This window comes from Drosophila erecta, unplaced genomic scaffold (assembly GCF_003286155.1).
Source record: "Drosophila erecta strain 14021-0224.00,06,07 unplaced genomic scaffold, DereRS2 tig00000092-arrow-pilon, whole genome shotgun sequence".
NCBI classification, from domain to species: domain Eukaryota; kingdom Metazoa; phylum Arthropoda; class Insecta; order Diptera; family Drosophilidae; genus Drosophila; species Drosophila erecta.
Window position 1 is genome coordinate 11,313,474 of NW_020825207.1, and position 14,902 is coordinate 11,328,375.

Genomic DNA, 14,902 nt, shown 5'->3' on the forward strand with positions numbered 1-14,902 from the left:
TTATTAAATTATTACATAACATTTTGTAATAACTTGCATTTTAACACGACTCTTAACATAATTTTAACATAACCTTCAGCCGATATTTTTTTGTAGACATAAGTGTCCATCACTAAACAGCTGTTTCGAGCGGCCAGAAAAAAGCAGAGAGCACATGCGTTTGAAGAGCGAAATTTGATTTAATATTTGAGATTATTCATGGCTAACTGAATAAAGAAACCCGGAATCCAGATTCACATGCATCAGAACCCATCGGCCAGCTAGAAAGTTCATGAAAACTCTTTACCAAAACCCGCCTACTTACAACTAACTTATTTACCAATTGCAGACATGCCGCGACGCTATCAGAAAGCTCTCAATTTGGCCAAATTCAGTGCCCAGGTCAAGATAAAAACTAGTGATAATGAATCCGATACCGAAGACGATTTTCCGCCGGATCAAGAAGCTGAGGATAACAATGAGCCCGATTATCTACGTAGCATTTTGGAGAATGCACCGCACTTCTCCAATCCGGGCATGAACACTGGAATGTTGGGTCAAATCCTGTACGACCAGGACGAGAATCAGAAGCAGGACTTGCCAAACTGCTCGGTGACGGTGCCGCTCCCTCTTTTTCTGGCCAGGGATGGACAGACGCCTCGGGAGGAAGCATGCATCCAAAGACCAGGCGCCTACGACGAATGGACACGTAATTTGCAATTGCACAAGGCAATATTTGATAGGCGGTTCAAAAATATGCGACAGCGTGAAAAAAAGCAGGAGCAAGGTGTTCACAGTGCGAGTCTCTTTGAGATGGCTGAGCATATAGCCCGGCAGGAAAATTCCTTCTTCAGGGATAGCTACGATTACTACTACACAGGCGGAAACCTAAACACGATGCCATTTGAAGGAGGCCATCTGGCCATGCATGTCAGTGGTAACAAGCTTAGAGATCTGCACTTTTCCAGAGATTATGGTGAGGCGGAGTTTTGGCAGCAATTGCATTCGACTCATCTAGAGGAAGCCTCCAGCGAAGTTTTTGAACTTCAGCCACTGGACAATTTAAATCGGAGTCATATGTTCCTAGCGCGGTTTCTGAACGAGGTTTCCCTATACCAACTTAAACGCAAAGAGGAGCAGGATCCTGAAGATTACGAACTCATTCGCCAATGCATGTTTAGCAGTCAGGAAGCTCCATTAACAAGCGTAGCACAATCAATGGCCAATGCCAATAACTTGGCCTTAGCTAGCCAAGATCGTTCCTTACGCTTCGTGGATATTCCGACACAAAAGGATATAGCCAAGCTTGATGTTTGCTTGCTAAAAGGGCTAAAGCAAACCACGAGTACCTGGGCACAATTAATGCCAGCAGATGGAAGCACCTTTCACTACCTAACACAGCCTGTCTTGCTTACCGTAGATGTACGATGCAATCAACCACTGAATCCTTGCTTTGCCAGCAGCGTTCACTCCAAAGCTTGCGAGAGGTTCTCTAGTTTGGCCAGAAGTGTGAATCCCAATCTTCTGTATGTGGCTAGTAATCACAAGCTCCACTGTTTGGATATCAGATGTTTGGGTAAAAAGCTGACCGATCGTGCTGTGGTCACCTGGACGCATCAGATGACTTTTCCTCCCAGTTTTATTGACACATGCGCCCACGAGAACAGTGAATATATTGCATTAGCTGGACTATTACCCAAAGATCTTCGTATTTGTGAACTGCAAAAAGCCCAGGCAAAAACGGTGGATGAAATGTTTTCGCCTGCAATACCTTTTGCGCCGCTAACCTTGGAAGAAGCTTTAATAGATGCTCGCTTGGGAGGATTTACCAATGTCTATGCTGATCTTGCAGAGCGGGTAACGAGCTGCATGACAGGAATGCGCTTTCATCGCTTGGAGGAGGCAAGTGATCATGCTTTTGCCCAGCTACTAACCTCAAACAGCTTAGGAGATGTTTACTGCCAAAGATTAACGCTAAGGGATGATGAAGAGCACGTCCATGACATCAGAACCGGACTTCACACCACGGAAGCCATTCGCTACCTTGCCAATGCCGTTAATGAACGCGTCCAACGCGAGAGCCTGCGCTGCACAGAAGTACAGTCGATACCAGAAATAAGAGACATTTTTCGGGATGCAACCAAGAGATCAAAACCTGATGAAAAACCCCTTATCGTAGAAGAGATCGAAATTGACTATGCGATAAAGGATACGGATGTTTCAGAAGATGAAAGCCTAGGCTCCGAAAAGGCACAGGCAGAAACTTCGAAATCCAAGAAAAAAGATAAGAAAACAACTAAGAAGAAAACAAAAGAGAAACCAAAACGGCAACCCAAAAAGAAAGCTCCCTGTGACAGAAACGTAAGAAAGAAGAAAAGCATCAATCGCGGTTCTTGGCAGAAATCCGCCTACCAACTGTCCCACTATACGGACATGATGTCGATTCGTTTGCTGGACGTGTGGGATATGGAGGAGTACGATACCACTCGGGATGTGACCAAAGAAATGTTCGAAGAGCGATTTAAGGATAAGCAGCTGGAACCGGAACAACGCATGGCAAACTGGTTGGACCAATTGCCCAGTCAAGCAGGGCAGCCCACAGAGGACGAGGTGACAGAGGCCAATCCCGACATGGTGCCCGGAACAAGTCTTCCAAAACTATATGGCGCCACCACAGCGAACTACACTGTGATTGCAGCCCCCGACCCTGATAAGGACATTGAACAGCCCCATATTAGTCCCAAAAGAGAATCCCCTAATGCATTTAGTCGCGAGTTTTCAATCTTGCTGCCTGGACAGAATACTATTATCGAGGACTATGCTACTCCCCCGCCAGCTAAGAGGCCCAAGGTGAAGCACATCATGGGTTTCTAGCTTAAGTTAATGTTATTGAGCTTAGTTCTTGTTTAACATTAAAAAATAATAGATTATAAAATATGTTGACTAAGTAATAGGTATTACATATAGAATTTAGGAAATGTATAAACTAAATAAACCCTTTTTTTTATTAAATTAAACCGTTCTAAAAGTAAACTTTAAATAGTTTTCAGTCTTTTGCATTCGAAGTAATTAACACATACACTTCACATTTGCCCATCCCCTAAACTGTGCTGCACGTTATACTTGCCATCTTCCATTGATGTCACTGTTTGAGGATATATCTCCACCAATATCGGGTTCGTAGGCTGGATTCACGATTCCCACGATGGGCTCGACCACAAAACGATCGTTCCTGCGTTTGAGGGCGTATCCCACAGATCGTTTTGCCATATTGGTTTTATCTTGATTGCCGTGCAGCATTATTTTTAGCCCTTATTTTTTCACCACACTACACGACCGTTTAGAGAGTGCCGCAGATTTCGACTGATTTTCAATTAATTTGGGCAGTTTGCATTCAATTGATTCGATCTATCTATCGCTCGTCGACGCTCAGTGGGGCGTAAACGAGCCAAGGGTGACAATTTCATAGGAGCGGCCATATATACAATATATGCATAGTATAGTTTAAACTAAGCTCGGTGAGCTTTTAGTGGGGGAAGATTATCTTTAACCAAATGCAGCGACATTGGCATATTCACAGATACTATGCTAAAGCACTAGTCGAATGTTTGGGATTAGTTCATAGTTTAATTTAAAACATAAAAATTGATCCATTGATTTGCAGTCTGCAGATCACAACATACATAACATTGATTGTTAGCATTGTATCGTATCGTTTTGATCAATCCGTGAGGTATGACACATTTACAATACACAACTTGTTGGGAACTCTACTTTCTATCAGTTTACAAAATGATCAAGCACAGATTAGATGTGTACAATCAATTAAAATAAAATATGAAAACAAATTGCCAGATTTAACTCGCCAATCATTAAATTAACTCTTTTAATCAGGCTCCACCCACAAATAAATATAAAATAAGCGCTTGCGCACTGCAAAAAGTAGGCGAGGCATAATGTTTCGACAACTTTGAGGCCAAAACATCGTCAGCAACATGTAGACTACTGCAAGTCCTTTGGCCACAAACTCCTTTTAGTTCAACTTGAAATACTGCTCGAGTAGGTTGTGTGCTCTTCGTGTTCCATATATTTTCCGTTTTTGTTACATTTTTCAAAGGATTGTTAGCTGAATAATAATGAATAACTTTTTGGAACATATTTCGGTGTACCGTTATTCCCGTAAGTTGTGTTTAATCGTCAATTTAAAGTTTACTTTGGAAAATATTTTTAATTTGCAACAAAAAAACAAAAATTCTGTCTTAATCTAAATACGCCTGATCCGCCCCTGAACAAGTTTTCGACTTGATTACGTGGACAAGTGCTCTCTGTAACACTGTTACCCCCCGTGCTATGGATTCCGCTCTCACAGCTCCAAAAAGACACGATCTTGCACTGTCTCTTTCGTACTCTTTCACGTTGGGATGATGGTGGGGGGAGGGGGTTGTAGCCCCCCTCTTGCTATCACTTACCGGGTCTCTCTCTGAAGATTTACACTCTTTTCATATACGGGTGCACCCAAAGAAATACTACTGATATTCAGTATATATATACTAAAATATATATAAATAAAAAACTGCAATTTAACAGAAAAAGTAACGAAAACTAAGAACAAATACCATATGTTATATTTGTTTTATACTGTACTAATAAGTTATATTGCTTCACTTGCGAAGTGCCACAAAATATTTGCTGAGTGTAGAAGTAGCGGGTAGTAAAACAACGTCGGCGGCTTCGCCTCCAGCATTTCTCGGCCGCACTTCGATCGAAACGGACGTGTTTGCACTTCTCCGCCGTTTGCTCGCGTGTTTTCTGCTTCCGCTCCCGCCGCCCCATCGCCGAAATCGAGTGATATCCGTTTTGTGGAAGACCAAAGGTATATTACAGATATTAGATCGAAAATCGTGTGCTTGGCTTAGCGTAAAAATCTTGGAAGTGTGCTCGCTCATTAAGAAAGGAAAATCGAGAAATCGAAAGAAAGCGTGTACTTTGCCATTGCTGTCGTGTCTCTTCCATTCATATTCAGTCCACGCCATCGCATACATACATACACACATGTATGTATCGTATACACAAATATATGTACATACATACGCCCCAAGAAAAGTGAACAATGGAGGGGGAGAAATAGAGCTTATCGCTCTAAGTCTATAAAAATAAATATACAAAATATCGCCGGTTGGGTGCTAGCCTCTGTTTTTGTTGCTCACGATCGGCTCAGGTCAACTATTAGCATTTCCTATTCGGAAAAGAGGAAAACTCCTGACGTGTCGCTTAGGACAAGATTTTCCGAAACATTTAGCGCCGGCCTGTAAATTGGATCGCTTACGGTAAACTTCGTACCGCCAGTTCACTGAACCTTTCATAAAAGACACACAAAAAAGCTGAAACAAAAAGATACGTGTGGAAGCGAAGAAGCTGAATCGCCCAACAGGTTTTAAGGCCAAAAAGTGGACAAAAGTGGTACAGTGAAGCTGCCAAAGACACTATAGGATGTTTTCTGAATAAGTACAATTTTGAGACACATTTCATAGTAGGCATTCCAGTCTTATCTATTTATATTATTTGAAGTACATGAAGTATCAGTGGATTTACTCGCTTGAGCTTGGTCTTAACTATAACAGTTTTGTGCCTCACTGTATATGATATGCCTTTTACTCATTCGAGTAATTAATCACTTTCAAGCTTAATCAAGAAAGTAAAATAAATGTGTGTTCATGTCTCTGAGATTTCACTGTGTAAAGAAAAAGAAGCAGAAGCGAAAGAGAGCAGTTGCTGAGGAAGATCAAGAGATGTTAATGTCGATTTCACGTAATTGACCATTGCCTTTCCATTAGTGAAAGTTTTCCAACTATATAAAGTCCAACCATATTTTATTTTTTGTATGCCTTATTAGTTTTTTTTGCGGCTATTTGAATTTTTTTTGCGTCTCTTTTATATTTGGGTGACCTAGGCGCTTTCAAAACTTTCATTTAACCAGAAACACCCACCAATATCCCATTGGAAATGACCACGATGGACATTACGCATACGCCACCGTGTACGCGCAATAATTTCGGTTGGCTTTGGCTTTTGGCTTGCATAATCGCCTCCAGCTGGTTGAGATGGTCAAAGCTGGTTGGCTGAATGCGGTTCCCCACTCGAAAATGAATTGCACATTTGCATAATGACTAATTTTTGCTGTCCGCGCATCCCATTCGCAATCGCTGCGAATTTTCAATTTCGACTTTACACTGTTAAGCAAACAACTGTTACACCTTTCCGGGTAATTGGTTTAAATTCATCATTTAACGCTTGTGCAACCCTTATACGACGATTAAAACGAAGATGATGGAGAGCAGGTGATAGTGAAGATGGATCTGGATGTATAAAAGTGATGAACATCAATCCAGGGAAGACATTGGTGCTTTGGCTTAGTTTCGAGTTAGTGCATTTTATAGTCTGTAGTTCGAACTTTGTTCAATCCAAGGATCACATCTTTATTACCACCTTGTAGTCGAGTGCCTAAACACGTTCCTGATTTTCGAAAGTCTCCGATGTTTCTGGTAATCAAGTTTGTCCATTTATCTTGCAGCCATGTCGAAATCCATTCTCGTTTTGTCGTGCCTTCTGCTGGTGGCCATCAGCAACAGCCTGGTCCAGGCTGAGGATCTCAAAGTGGATGTGATCAGCACGCCGGAGGTCTGCGAACAGAAGTCCAAGAATGGCGATTCCCTTACCATGCACTACACTGGAACCCTGCAGGCCGATGGCAAGAAGTTCGACTCGAGGTGAGTGATTTTAGAGTGTACAAAATCAAAATAGCCCCACCTTCTTATCAATGAACAAAGCTAAGTCACATCCTAAAGTGTAATCAGGCGTCAAACAGCATTGAGTATTTCACATTGCCTCAAAAATTTCGGCAGAATGTCAGAGTTCAGGATGAAATATTTTTAAAGCCCATGTTGTCCGTAATCTCCACACACACACACAACCACACACTCGCCTCCATTGGAGATGCAGATTAACATACTCGCAGATACATGTGTTTTCCGTATGGGATTAAAGCTGCTGGTGCTGCATAGTCAGTCTGTCGTCACGGCGGCTCATTGCCGTAAATTAGACGCCAACTGATAAGCGATCTCATTGTTGCATTGTCGCTGCTGCTGCTGCTGTTGCTGCTGTTGCTGTTGTTTTTGTTTTTTGCTTCTGCTGCTGGTGCATTTTGCACGCCTGACTGCCCCCCTTCTTCCTTCAACCCATCTCAAACTCATTTCCCCGCTTTTTGTTTCATTTTTCTGTGGGTTATGGGCGTTTATTGTGACGTGGCCCTCAATTTTTGGCTTCATTAAGCAAAGAAACCGATTTCCGGCACAAAACAAGACTACAGCAATCAGTAAGTGTAGAATAGGGTTCTGAAAAGAAAACATTTAAAAATATTACCCATAAACAAGTCCTTTTAACCATAAGATTACCATTGTAAGCTGTTACCCGAAAGTTAAAATTAAACGAAATGATAAGGCTTTTAAGCATGCGAGACCCACTGGAGCTACTCATTATCGTACTCATTTTCTTATCTCAAAAACGCTTTCTCATATTCAACCTTTGGTTTTCTTGTAATAAATCCTGTAAATTAAAGCCACAGCGAAACTTGAGTTGCCAGCCCAGGGATCCAAACGAAAACCAATTAAATTCAAAGGATAACAAAATTATTTCACATGTGTGGCAAATTAGCACCCCAAAGTGGGTTGTCTACTGACGCAAAAAACAAAAAATCTTTTCGATGCGTGTAACCATTTGGCAAGCGGTAAAACTCATTATCAGTGTTTTATAAATATCAGCTGGGGCAAAAACTTGTCGATAAGCGACCTAAACTAGATTAACTAAACTGATATATTGCCCGTTGATTGCATATAAATGAAATATACGTTGGGTGAGGGCATTACTCCACTACTTCATCTCTCAGTTATCAAATTTTGATTTAATTTTACGACCAGAAAATTGTGTTTCTCGTAGGGAAAACGATTTTGTAAACGTCTGACTGACCCCCAGTCTTTTGAATTGCCCCCGCTTAACCCGTTTTGTCATATGCTAAAATGAAAAACATTTCATTTCCCCATCCATCTCATTGGACATTCTGTGTCCTTTCTCTGGGCGGGCCAGCCTTACCTTGAGTTTCGGTAGACAAAATTTGGTTGCAAATTATGTGGAAGTTGCAAGCCCCTCGTCACTCGTCGCTTTCTGGGCTTAAAAGTTTCGCAATTGCTGTTAAATTTAGCGTGGCAAAGTCTCTGCGACGCAGCAGTGGGAGCTGGCCAACTAACTAACTCAATCAGAGTGCGTCCCCTTTTGCTGTTTTCTCTCTGGCTTGCCACCTGTTGCGCTGCGGCTTAAATGCCCTCGAACTTGGCTAACAAACAAGGCACTTTGTGCCAGTCAAGTGCAGTCAAGGATGCCGACAGGCGTCCTCCTCATTCACCTTCTTCTGTTCTAAAAATCCTTTTCAGCCACTTCTGGCCTCAAGCTGCGAACAGCTCCTTCTGCCATTTTCGGCTTTAGGCCAAACAGTCTCCTTGCAGCGGAAATTAGCTGGCTGAAAGCCATCTACACTCGGCTATAATTAAGCTTTTGCCTGCTGAGCACCTGAAAAAATGGGTTTTAAAACGAAGATGCTCCCTCAGAGAAAGATAAGTAGGGAGATTTTTTCTGCATTTGACGGGTTTGTCGATGGAATTTCTTATTGAAATGCCAATCAAAATGGAAACTGTCCTAAGCACACAAGCATAGGGAAACAGAAAACGTATATACCCGTGTATACGTGCTTAATTGATATTAAAATGGATTACAACTTACTTGGGTGGCCATAAAAGAAACTTTACATTTCGGACAATTGCAAGTATCTCCCCTCCCTACCCTTTCCATTTTATAGCTAATTCAATAATGAGCTGGACCAGAGCTGGAGTCCTGTCACGTGCCTGCCGCCTATTAACTCCTTTGTCCCTGGAAAAGGAGCCACATGATGGAGGAGTCCATCATGTCTACCTGTCATAGCCATTCCCGAGTCACGTGCAACCACAGTTTGTCAATGACTTTGGCCCACACCCCTTTCCACTCCACTCCACTCCACTCCACATCTTCATTAGACTTTCGCGACGCCTCCTGTTTTCCTGGCAACAAGTTGAGCTCTACTTTTGACCCGCAGACCTTCTTTTGGCCGCATAAATTATGTAGCCTCTCGTCGCTATATTCTAATCAGCCTGACGCGTAACATGACTACACTACTCCCTTTCACCTTTTATGATATACTCGTATGTATGCCCCCCACCTGAAGATTTTCATGTGCTGTGTCACTTTTCCGGGGAAATTAATTTGTTACTTGAGTTGCAGCAACAAAGTTGGTGATGTTTTCGCTTGAAGTTTCGCTGAAACAAAGGGAAGACTGTTGAAAGAAATTTAGTGACTTTTTTCGAATCACATTTGCGTAGTGCTTAAGTTAGAGGTCTTTATAATCAAATTTGGTGGTTTCTAATAAAGTCGGGGCATTCGAAAGTACCCATTTATGGTGTTTCGGGTCAATTCACACCTTCATGCGACACTTTTGATGAACATGTTAATGAGCCATATTTTGTATGGGTGAAAGTTGAGGCAGCCCAGTGATAAATCCATAAAAGGCAATGTTCGAGGCAACAATGGAAATGTTTTAATTGATTTATTAATACCTTTTCTGTCAAAATGGTATATGCTTGGCGAGATTTTCTCTCAGTGCAATCTGTAGTTTGAATATGAAAAGGGGAGTTGCTCTTTTGTTGGCATCCTCAAAAACATGTTTCACAAATTTTTGACAACGTTACGTTGGAGTAGCCATGAGGAGGAAATAAAGAGGAGCACAAGTCAGTTACCTGAAGCATCGGGCCATAACTTGCGATGTTGTCGCTTTCTGGCTGCCATGATTTGTATGTTCCAGGTGCAAAGTCCCCATTTCTTGGCCTTTCTTACCCATCCACATCCCCATTTTCCCCCTTTGTGTCAACTCTGCTGCAGCAAGTGCAGTTTAATGTCCAAAAGCAGAGTGCGTAAAAAAAAAAATAGCAACAGCAACCAGAAATGCATCAAAGTGAAAGTTTTAGCTTACACTCTGGACAACCTTGAATGGGGTGGTGCTGGCCATGGGGGGGAAAATGGGAGTGGGAATGGGACTTGGAGTTGGAGGAGACCTTAAGCTCTGCTCGAGTGGCCACAGAAACCTTGACACCATTGGTGGCAAAAAAACACTTGGAAAGTGCAACAACAAAGTGGTGAAGTTGCGGACTCAGACTCCAGTAAATCTAAAGCTCATTACCATGTGGATGCAATCAAGTGCGGCTGTTTCTGCAACTGCAACAGCCGTCTGACTTTTATGGCAACTCTTGCCTCGAATGTATATTTTACTCGGCTCGCGCGTCAGACACATTTGTAGATAGTTTAAATAATTAATGAGCTTCAACGGTTGCAATTCCTATTTTCCACAATTTACAGCAGCTTTTTTCCGGGGTTGTGTGTGAAGGGCGTTGGAACGTGATGCCGCCAGCTGGGGCATAAATTTGGGTGTCCTTTGAGGTACTTGTCCCGACACTGGAAAAACTGTTTGTACCCTTACAGAACTTACAGCATATTATGATTATCGCAAATTTCTTGTGAAAATATTTAAGTTGCTTTGCAAGGTTTTAAAAATTTCAATTTTAATCCAGGATTTATATTATTTTCTTGAGACCATAACAGCAGCGGTTTTCTCCCAGTGCTGGGGTGCAAACTTGTTCAAACTTTAGACTTTTTGTGTGAATTGTTCGCACGTTGACCATTCCCGCCGAGAGGAATCCCGGGTTGGAGGTCCTGCCGGAGTCCTTGCTCTCTGGTGCACGTTAATCGCAACTTGTCGCCCCAATGGGGAGGTATCCGAAGGCGGAAGGTAACGGAATTGCGGTTGCATATTTGATTTTATAACTTTTCTTGGCCGGACACATAAAACGAGGTCATCAAGGGATCCACCCAAAAGGATTCAATTTGATTGGATTGAATGTGTCTGAAGTCGGCGGAGTGACGTGGTATGATTTCGGGTGGCCATATGCCACCCAAAAATCCCCCATCCACCAAAAGCCACCCGTGGTGCGGAATCACGTAGAACGGCAAACGGATGTTTGGGCGCCCATTCAGCTGCATTTTAAATGATGCGATGCGTTGGGACTTGGTTCGCAATTCGCAGATACAGATACAGATACAAATACCAACACGGATTCGAATTGGGATTGGGATTGGGTTAAAAAAGGCACACAAAAAAAAAACACACGGCAGCAGCAGTGAAAGAATGAAATCGAAACTTATTAAATATTTAGCAAGTGGATGAATGAGCTTACATTTTTTGCTTGACTTTATGATAATGCGCTGGCCATAAAGCCAAAATGTAAAACGAAGTACCCCCACACATGTGCCCCCTGCCAGCAGACCCCCAGCACTTCCCTCCTTAGACCACAATCTAAGCCCCAACGGAGAAGAGCTGGAAAAACCTGCGAATCGCTTGCAAAATATCCATGAATTTACTTCTGATATTTGCCAATTGCACAACTGCAAATGCAACTGCAACTTGTTTGCCCACCTGCGAGTGAATTCAGGTCTGATCTCAGCTGACCTTTTGTTTGTCTTGCCCGGTAATTCATAAATATTTGATTGCTTCAGGGGGACAAACAGGACGAAGGACACGGAAGTCCGGCGAGCAGAGGGGAGGGTGGTCAATTGTGCTGACTGAAACAATCAACACGTTTAAACGTTTTCATTAATTTATTTACGAGTCGACAGACCTGTTTTTATAAACGGTTTCCCATTTAAAGTTGTGTGGGGTTGTATATGCCGATTTAAAGGGTTTAATGTTGATATTTTACGGAAAATATCATTAGAGCTAATTATCATTTACCAAAGGTGATTATCTGTTTTTAATTTGAATCAGTTAAAGCTGAACTTATACGCCTCAAACGTAAATAACCCATAAACGTTCAATATTGTGCAAAAAATAAACATGCAAAGCTTGGAGTAAGCCTCGCAAATCGCATAAATTAGCGGGGATTCAGGAGTAAGAACTCCAAGGATACAAAAAGGAAAGGGGACTCCATAAAATGTTTCACATATTGTACTAGATATTCATGGAAAATAATGCAATAAAAATTCACAGCCACAGACGGCGACAACGAAATAAAGACAAGCCACCAAGGTGTCTTAGATGCCGCGTAATCCCTGGAAAAGCAACCGAAACACACATAGGACATGCGGCACCTCAAGTGTGGGTGGTGTACAAATTTTTTACGCTTTTTTATTTCATCTGGAGATTTGCACTTGAGCGAAAGCCGGCGACAAAAACAGCGACGACGACACTTTGGTTACGCTCCAGAGTAACACTTAACCGCTCTGAATGTGAATGTTCGCTTTTCTGGCCTTTTTTTCGGCTCGGCTGGGTGGATTATTCAGCGGCAATCCACAATCCACAATCCGCATGCCACTTGCCGCACATCCACGTACCACTTGCCACTTGCCCCATCATCGTTGTGACTTGAACTGGAATTTGAAACAACAGCCGGAGCATGTAAAAATGTTTTGCAAAATGCCCAGGAGATGCACATAAAATATTTAACAGACAAGCCCTAGAACTTTTCCCACCCATGTGGGTGACTCCTCCTGGTTAATCATTTGTTTCCTTTTCCCCAGCCTCAAGTGCAATAATCTGTCTCGGTTCCATTTAAACGGGCATCCCCAACAAGTTGGGGCAACAATTTCCATTTGCCCGCGCTTCTTGAAAACCCAACAGCCGCCAAACAACTTTCTTAACAAACAGCAATAATAATATAATGATGAACAACAGGAGAGTTTCCGAAAGAAAAAGCAAGGAAACTTTTCCTGCAGTCAGCAGGCCCAGGCGACACATTTCAATTGCCAAGTTCAGATCTCTGGAGGGTTCACAAAGTTAACAGCATTCTTCTACCTCTAAATGTTAGCAAATTTAAAAAAATCTTTCAAAATCTACATAACAATAGGTTTTTAGAACTGGTGTTTTGCAGCCTTATATAATTATAATTATTAGTTTAATTATTTAAAAAATTTTAATTTTATGAAAATAAGATGTACTTGAATTTTTATTATCCCTAATCATCATAAAAAATAACTACACACCTTGTGTTTTATACATATCAATGCCCCTCAAAAGGGCAGCATCCAAAACTGAATTAAAGCTCATAAGCATGTTGGCCTATAAACGCCATTTTACAGCGTGTTTATGGCTCTATTTGCGATGTGCCCCAACCTCTAGCAACCCTGAGCTACTGCGAATCCATTTCTATATATCATAATCATCGCGAGATGGAAATGGGCTGCAACTGTGCCGCATCATACATCAAGCTCAGGGCGCGCGACATTCTCATGCATACCTGAGCAGCTCCATTGCCTTTATCCCCCTTTTACGCTTAGCAAATTAAAGTAAATTCGCTTAGCGGCACCATCAAATAAATTATTTTTATAGACTGCGAACGGAACAAAAATAAAAAAAAAAATGAAAAAGAGAGGAGTCATAAAGAAATGATGAATTGTTTCGGTTTAAGGTGGCCACCAGCCCACGACACCTGTAAGCACTTGAAACTTTGTGGCCAACAAGCGTCTAACAATTTGTATCTGCTTGTTTTCTCACTCGTTTTATTTTTCTTTTTTGCAGCTTCGACCGCGACCAGCCCTTCACATTCCAATTGGGCGCCGGCCAGGTGATTAAGGGCTGGGATCAGGGTCTGCTCAACATGTGCGTGGGTAAGTGCTGGCGAGAGTGCTCTGCGAAAAAGTGTAAATTAAATGGGCGTTCGCTTTGAAATGCAGGTGAGAAGCGCAAGCTGACCATTCCTCCCCAGCTGGGCTACGGTGACCAGGGTGCCGGCAACGTGATCCCGCCCAAGGCCACCCTCCTCTTCGACGTGGAGCTGATCAACATCGGCAACGCCCCGCCCACCACCAACGTGTTCAAGGAGATCGACGATAACGCCGACAAGCAGCTGAGTCGCGAAGAGGTAATCGTCTATGTATGGATCGCACTTTTGTTTTATATATGACTCTCTACACTGAAATATCCGTTGGACGTGGGACAAGTTACTAACCCTAGGTCGAAATATGCGTACACTTCCCGTAGATTAGAGCAATATTTAAACTATTTTTACAAGCAAACTCATTTTGAATGTCATTTATGCGCTACAGGTCAGCGAGTATCTGAAGAAGCAGATGACCGCCGTCGAGGGACAGGATTCCGATGAGCTGAAGAACATGCTGGCCGAAAACGACAAGCTGGTGGAGGAGATCTTCCAGCACGAGGATAAGGACAAGAACGGCTTCATCTCGCACGACGAGTTCTCCGGACCCAAACACGACGAGCTGTAGTGCTCAATAATGGGGGTTCTTGGTTTGCCGCCAACATCGAAGGGACACGAGTGCTTAAGTTATATAAAACCCAAATATATACACAAAACTAAACCATATACAACAGATGAGGCACAAGCCGAGCAATAAATCGAGTGCAACTAATGCTTCCCGATGTCATTTTGTATATAGCATACATATCAGCATCTATACACCACACATTAGAGGAGTGCATTATTAGTTTGTGTGTCTGTCCCCCGGTACTAGACGTAGTTTAAATTATGTACAATCTGCGAGAGAATGAACATCATTTTTATATACATTTATAGGTTGTTATATATTTTGTGTCGTCTGCGGGTGGTGACGATTTTTATACCCATCGTAAAGAAAATATTCATATCGTATATTGTAAATCAGACACACGCTCAAGACGAAGTCAATTGAAACACTTTAAAATGAATAAAGAATTGCTATCAATAATTTAACAACACGCCACAATTGTTTTTCTAATTTCCACAAATTTAAACAGCCACTT

The 14,902-nt window shown here is 42.2% G+C and overlaps 2 protein-coding genes across 5 annotated transcripts; both read left to right on the top strand.

The window, feature by feature from the left end:
- Nucleotides 1–75: 75 nt before the first annotated feature.
- On the top strand, nucleotides 76–2,971 carry LOC6547976. 2 transcript variants are annotated; one of them, XM_001975023.3, is made up of 2 exons: nucleotides 76–267; nucleotides 329–2,971. In XM_001975023.3, the coding sequence occupies exon 2, from the start codon at nucleotides 331–333 to the stop codon at nucleotides 2,851–2,853; it is 2,523 nt and encodes an 840-aa protein (XP_001975059.1). In that variant the 5' UTR covers nucleotides 76–267; nucleotides 329–330; the 3' UTR covers nucleotides 2,854–2,971. The 2 variants fall into 2 exon arrangements, with proteins under 2 accessions (XP_001975059.1, XP_026836647.1); XM_026980846.1 differs by having other exon boundaries at nucleotides 76–263.
- Nucleotides 2,972–4,015: 1,044 nt separating this feature from the next.
- LOC6547975 (FK506-binding protein 2) lies at nucleotides 4,016–14,857 on the top strand. 3 transcript variants are annotated; one of them, XM_026979887.1, is made up of 5 exons: nucleotides 4,016–4,158; nucleotides 6,551–6,746; nucleotides 13,682–13,770; nucleotides 13,837–14,024; nucleotides 14,209–14,857. In XM_026979887.1, exons 1-5 carry the CDS (start codon nucleotides 4,116–4,118, stop codon nucleotides 14,386–14,388), a joined length of 696 nt encoding a protein of 231 aa, XP_026835688.1. In that variant the 5' UTR covers nucleotides 4,016–4,115; the 3' UTR covers nucleotides 14,389–14,857. The 3 variants fall into 3 exon arrangements, with proteins under 3 accessions (XP_026835688.1, XP_026835689.1, XP_001975058.2); XM_026979888.1 differs by lacking the exon at nucleotides 4,016–4,158 and adding an exon at nucleotides 4,686–4,852 and having other exon boundaries at nucleotides 13,837–14,036; XM_001975022.3 differs by lacking the exon at nucleotides 4,016–4,158 and adding an exon at nucleotides 4,686–4,852.
- The last annotated feature ends 45 nt before the right edge of the window (nucleotides 14,858–14,902 follow it).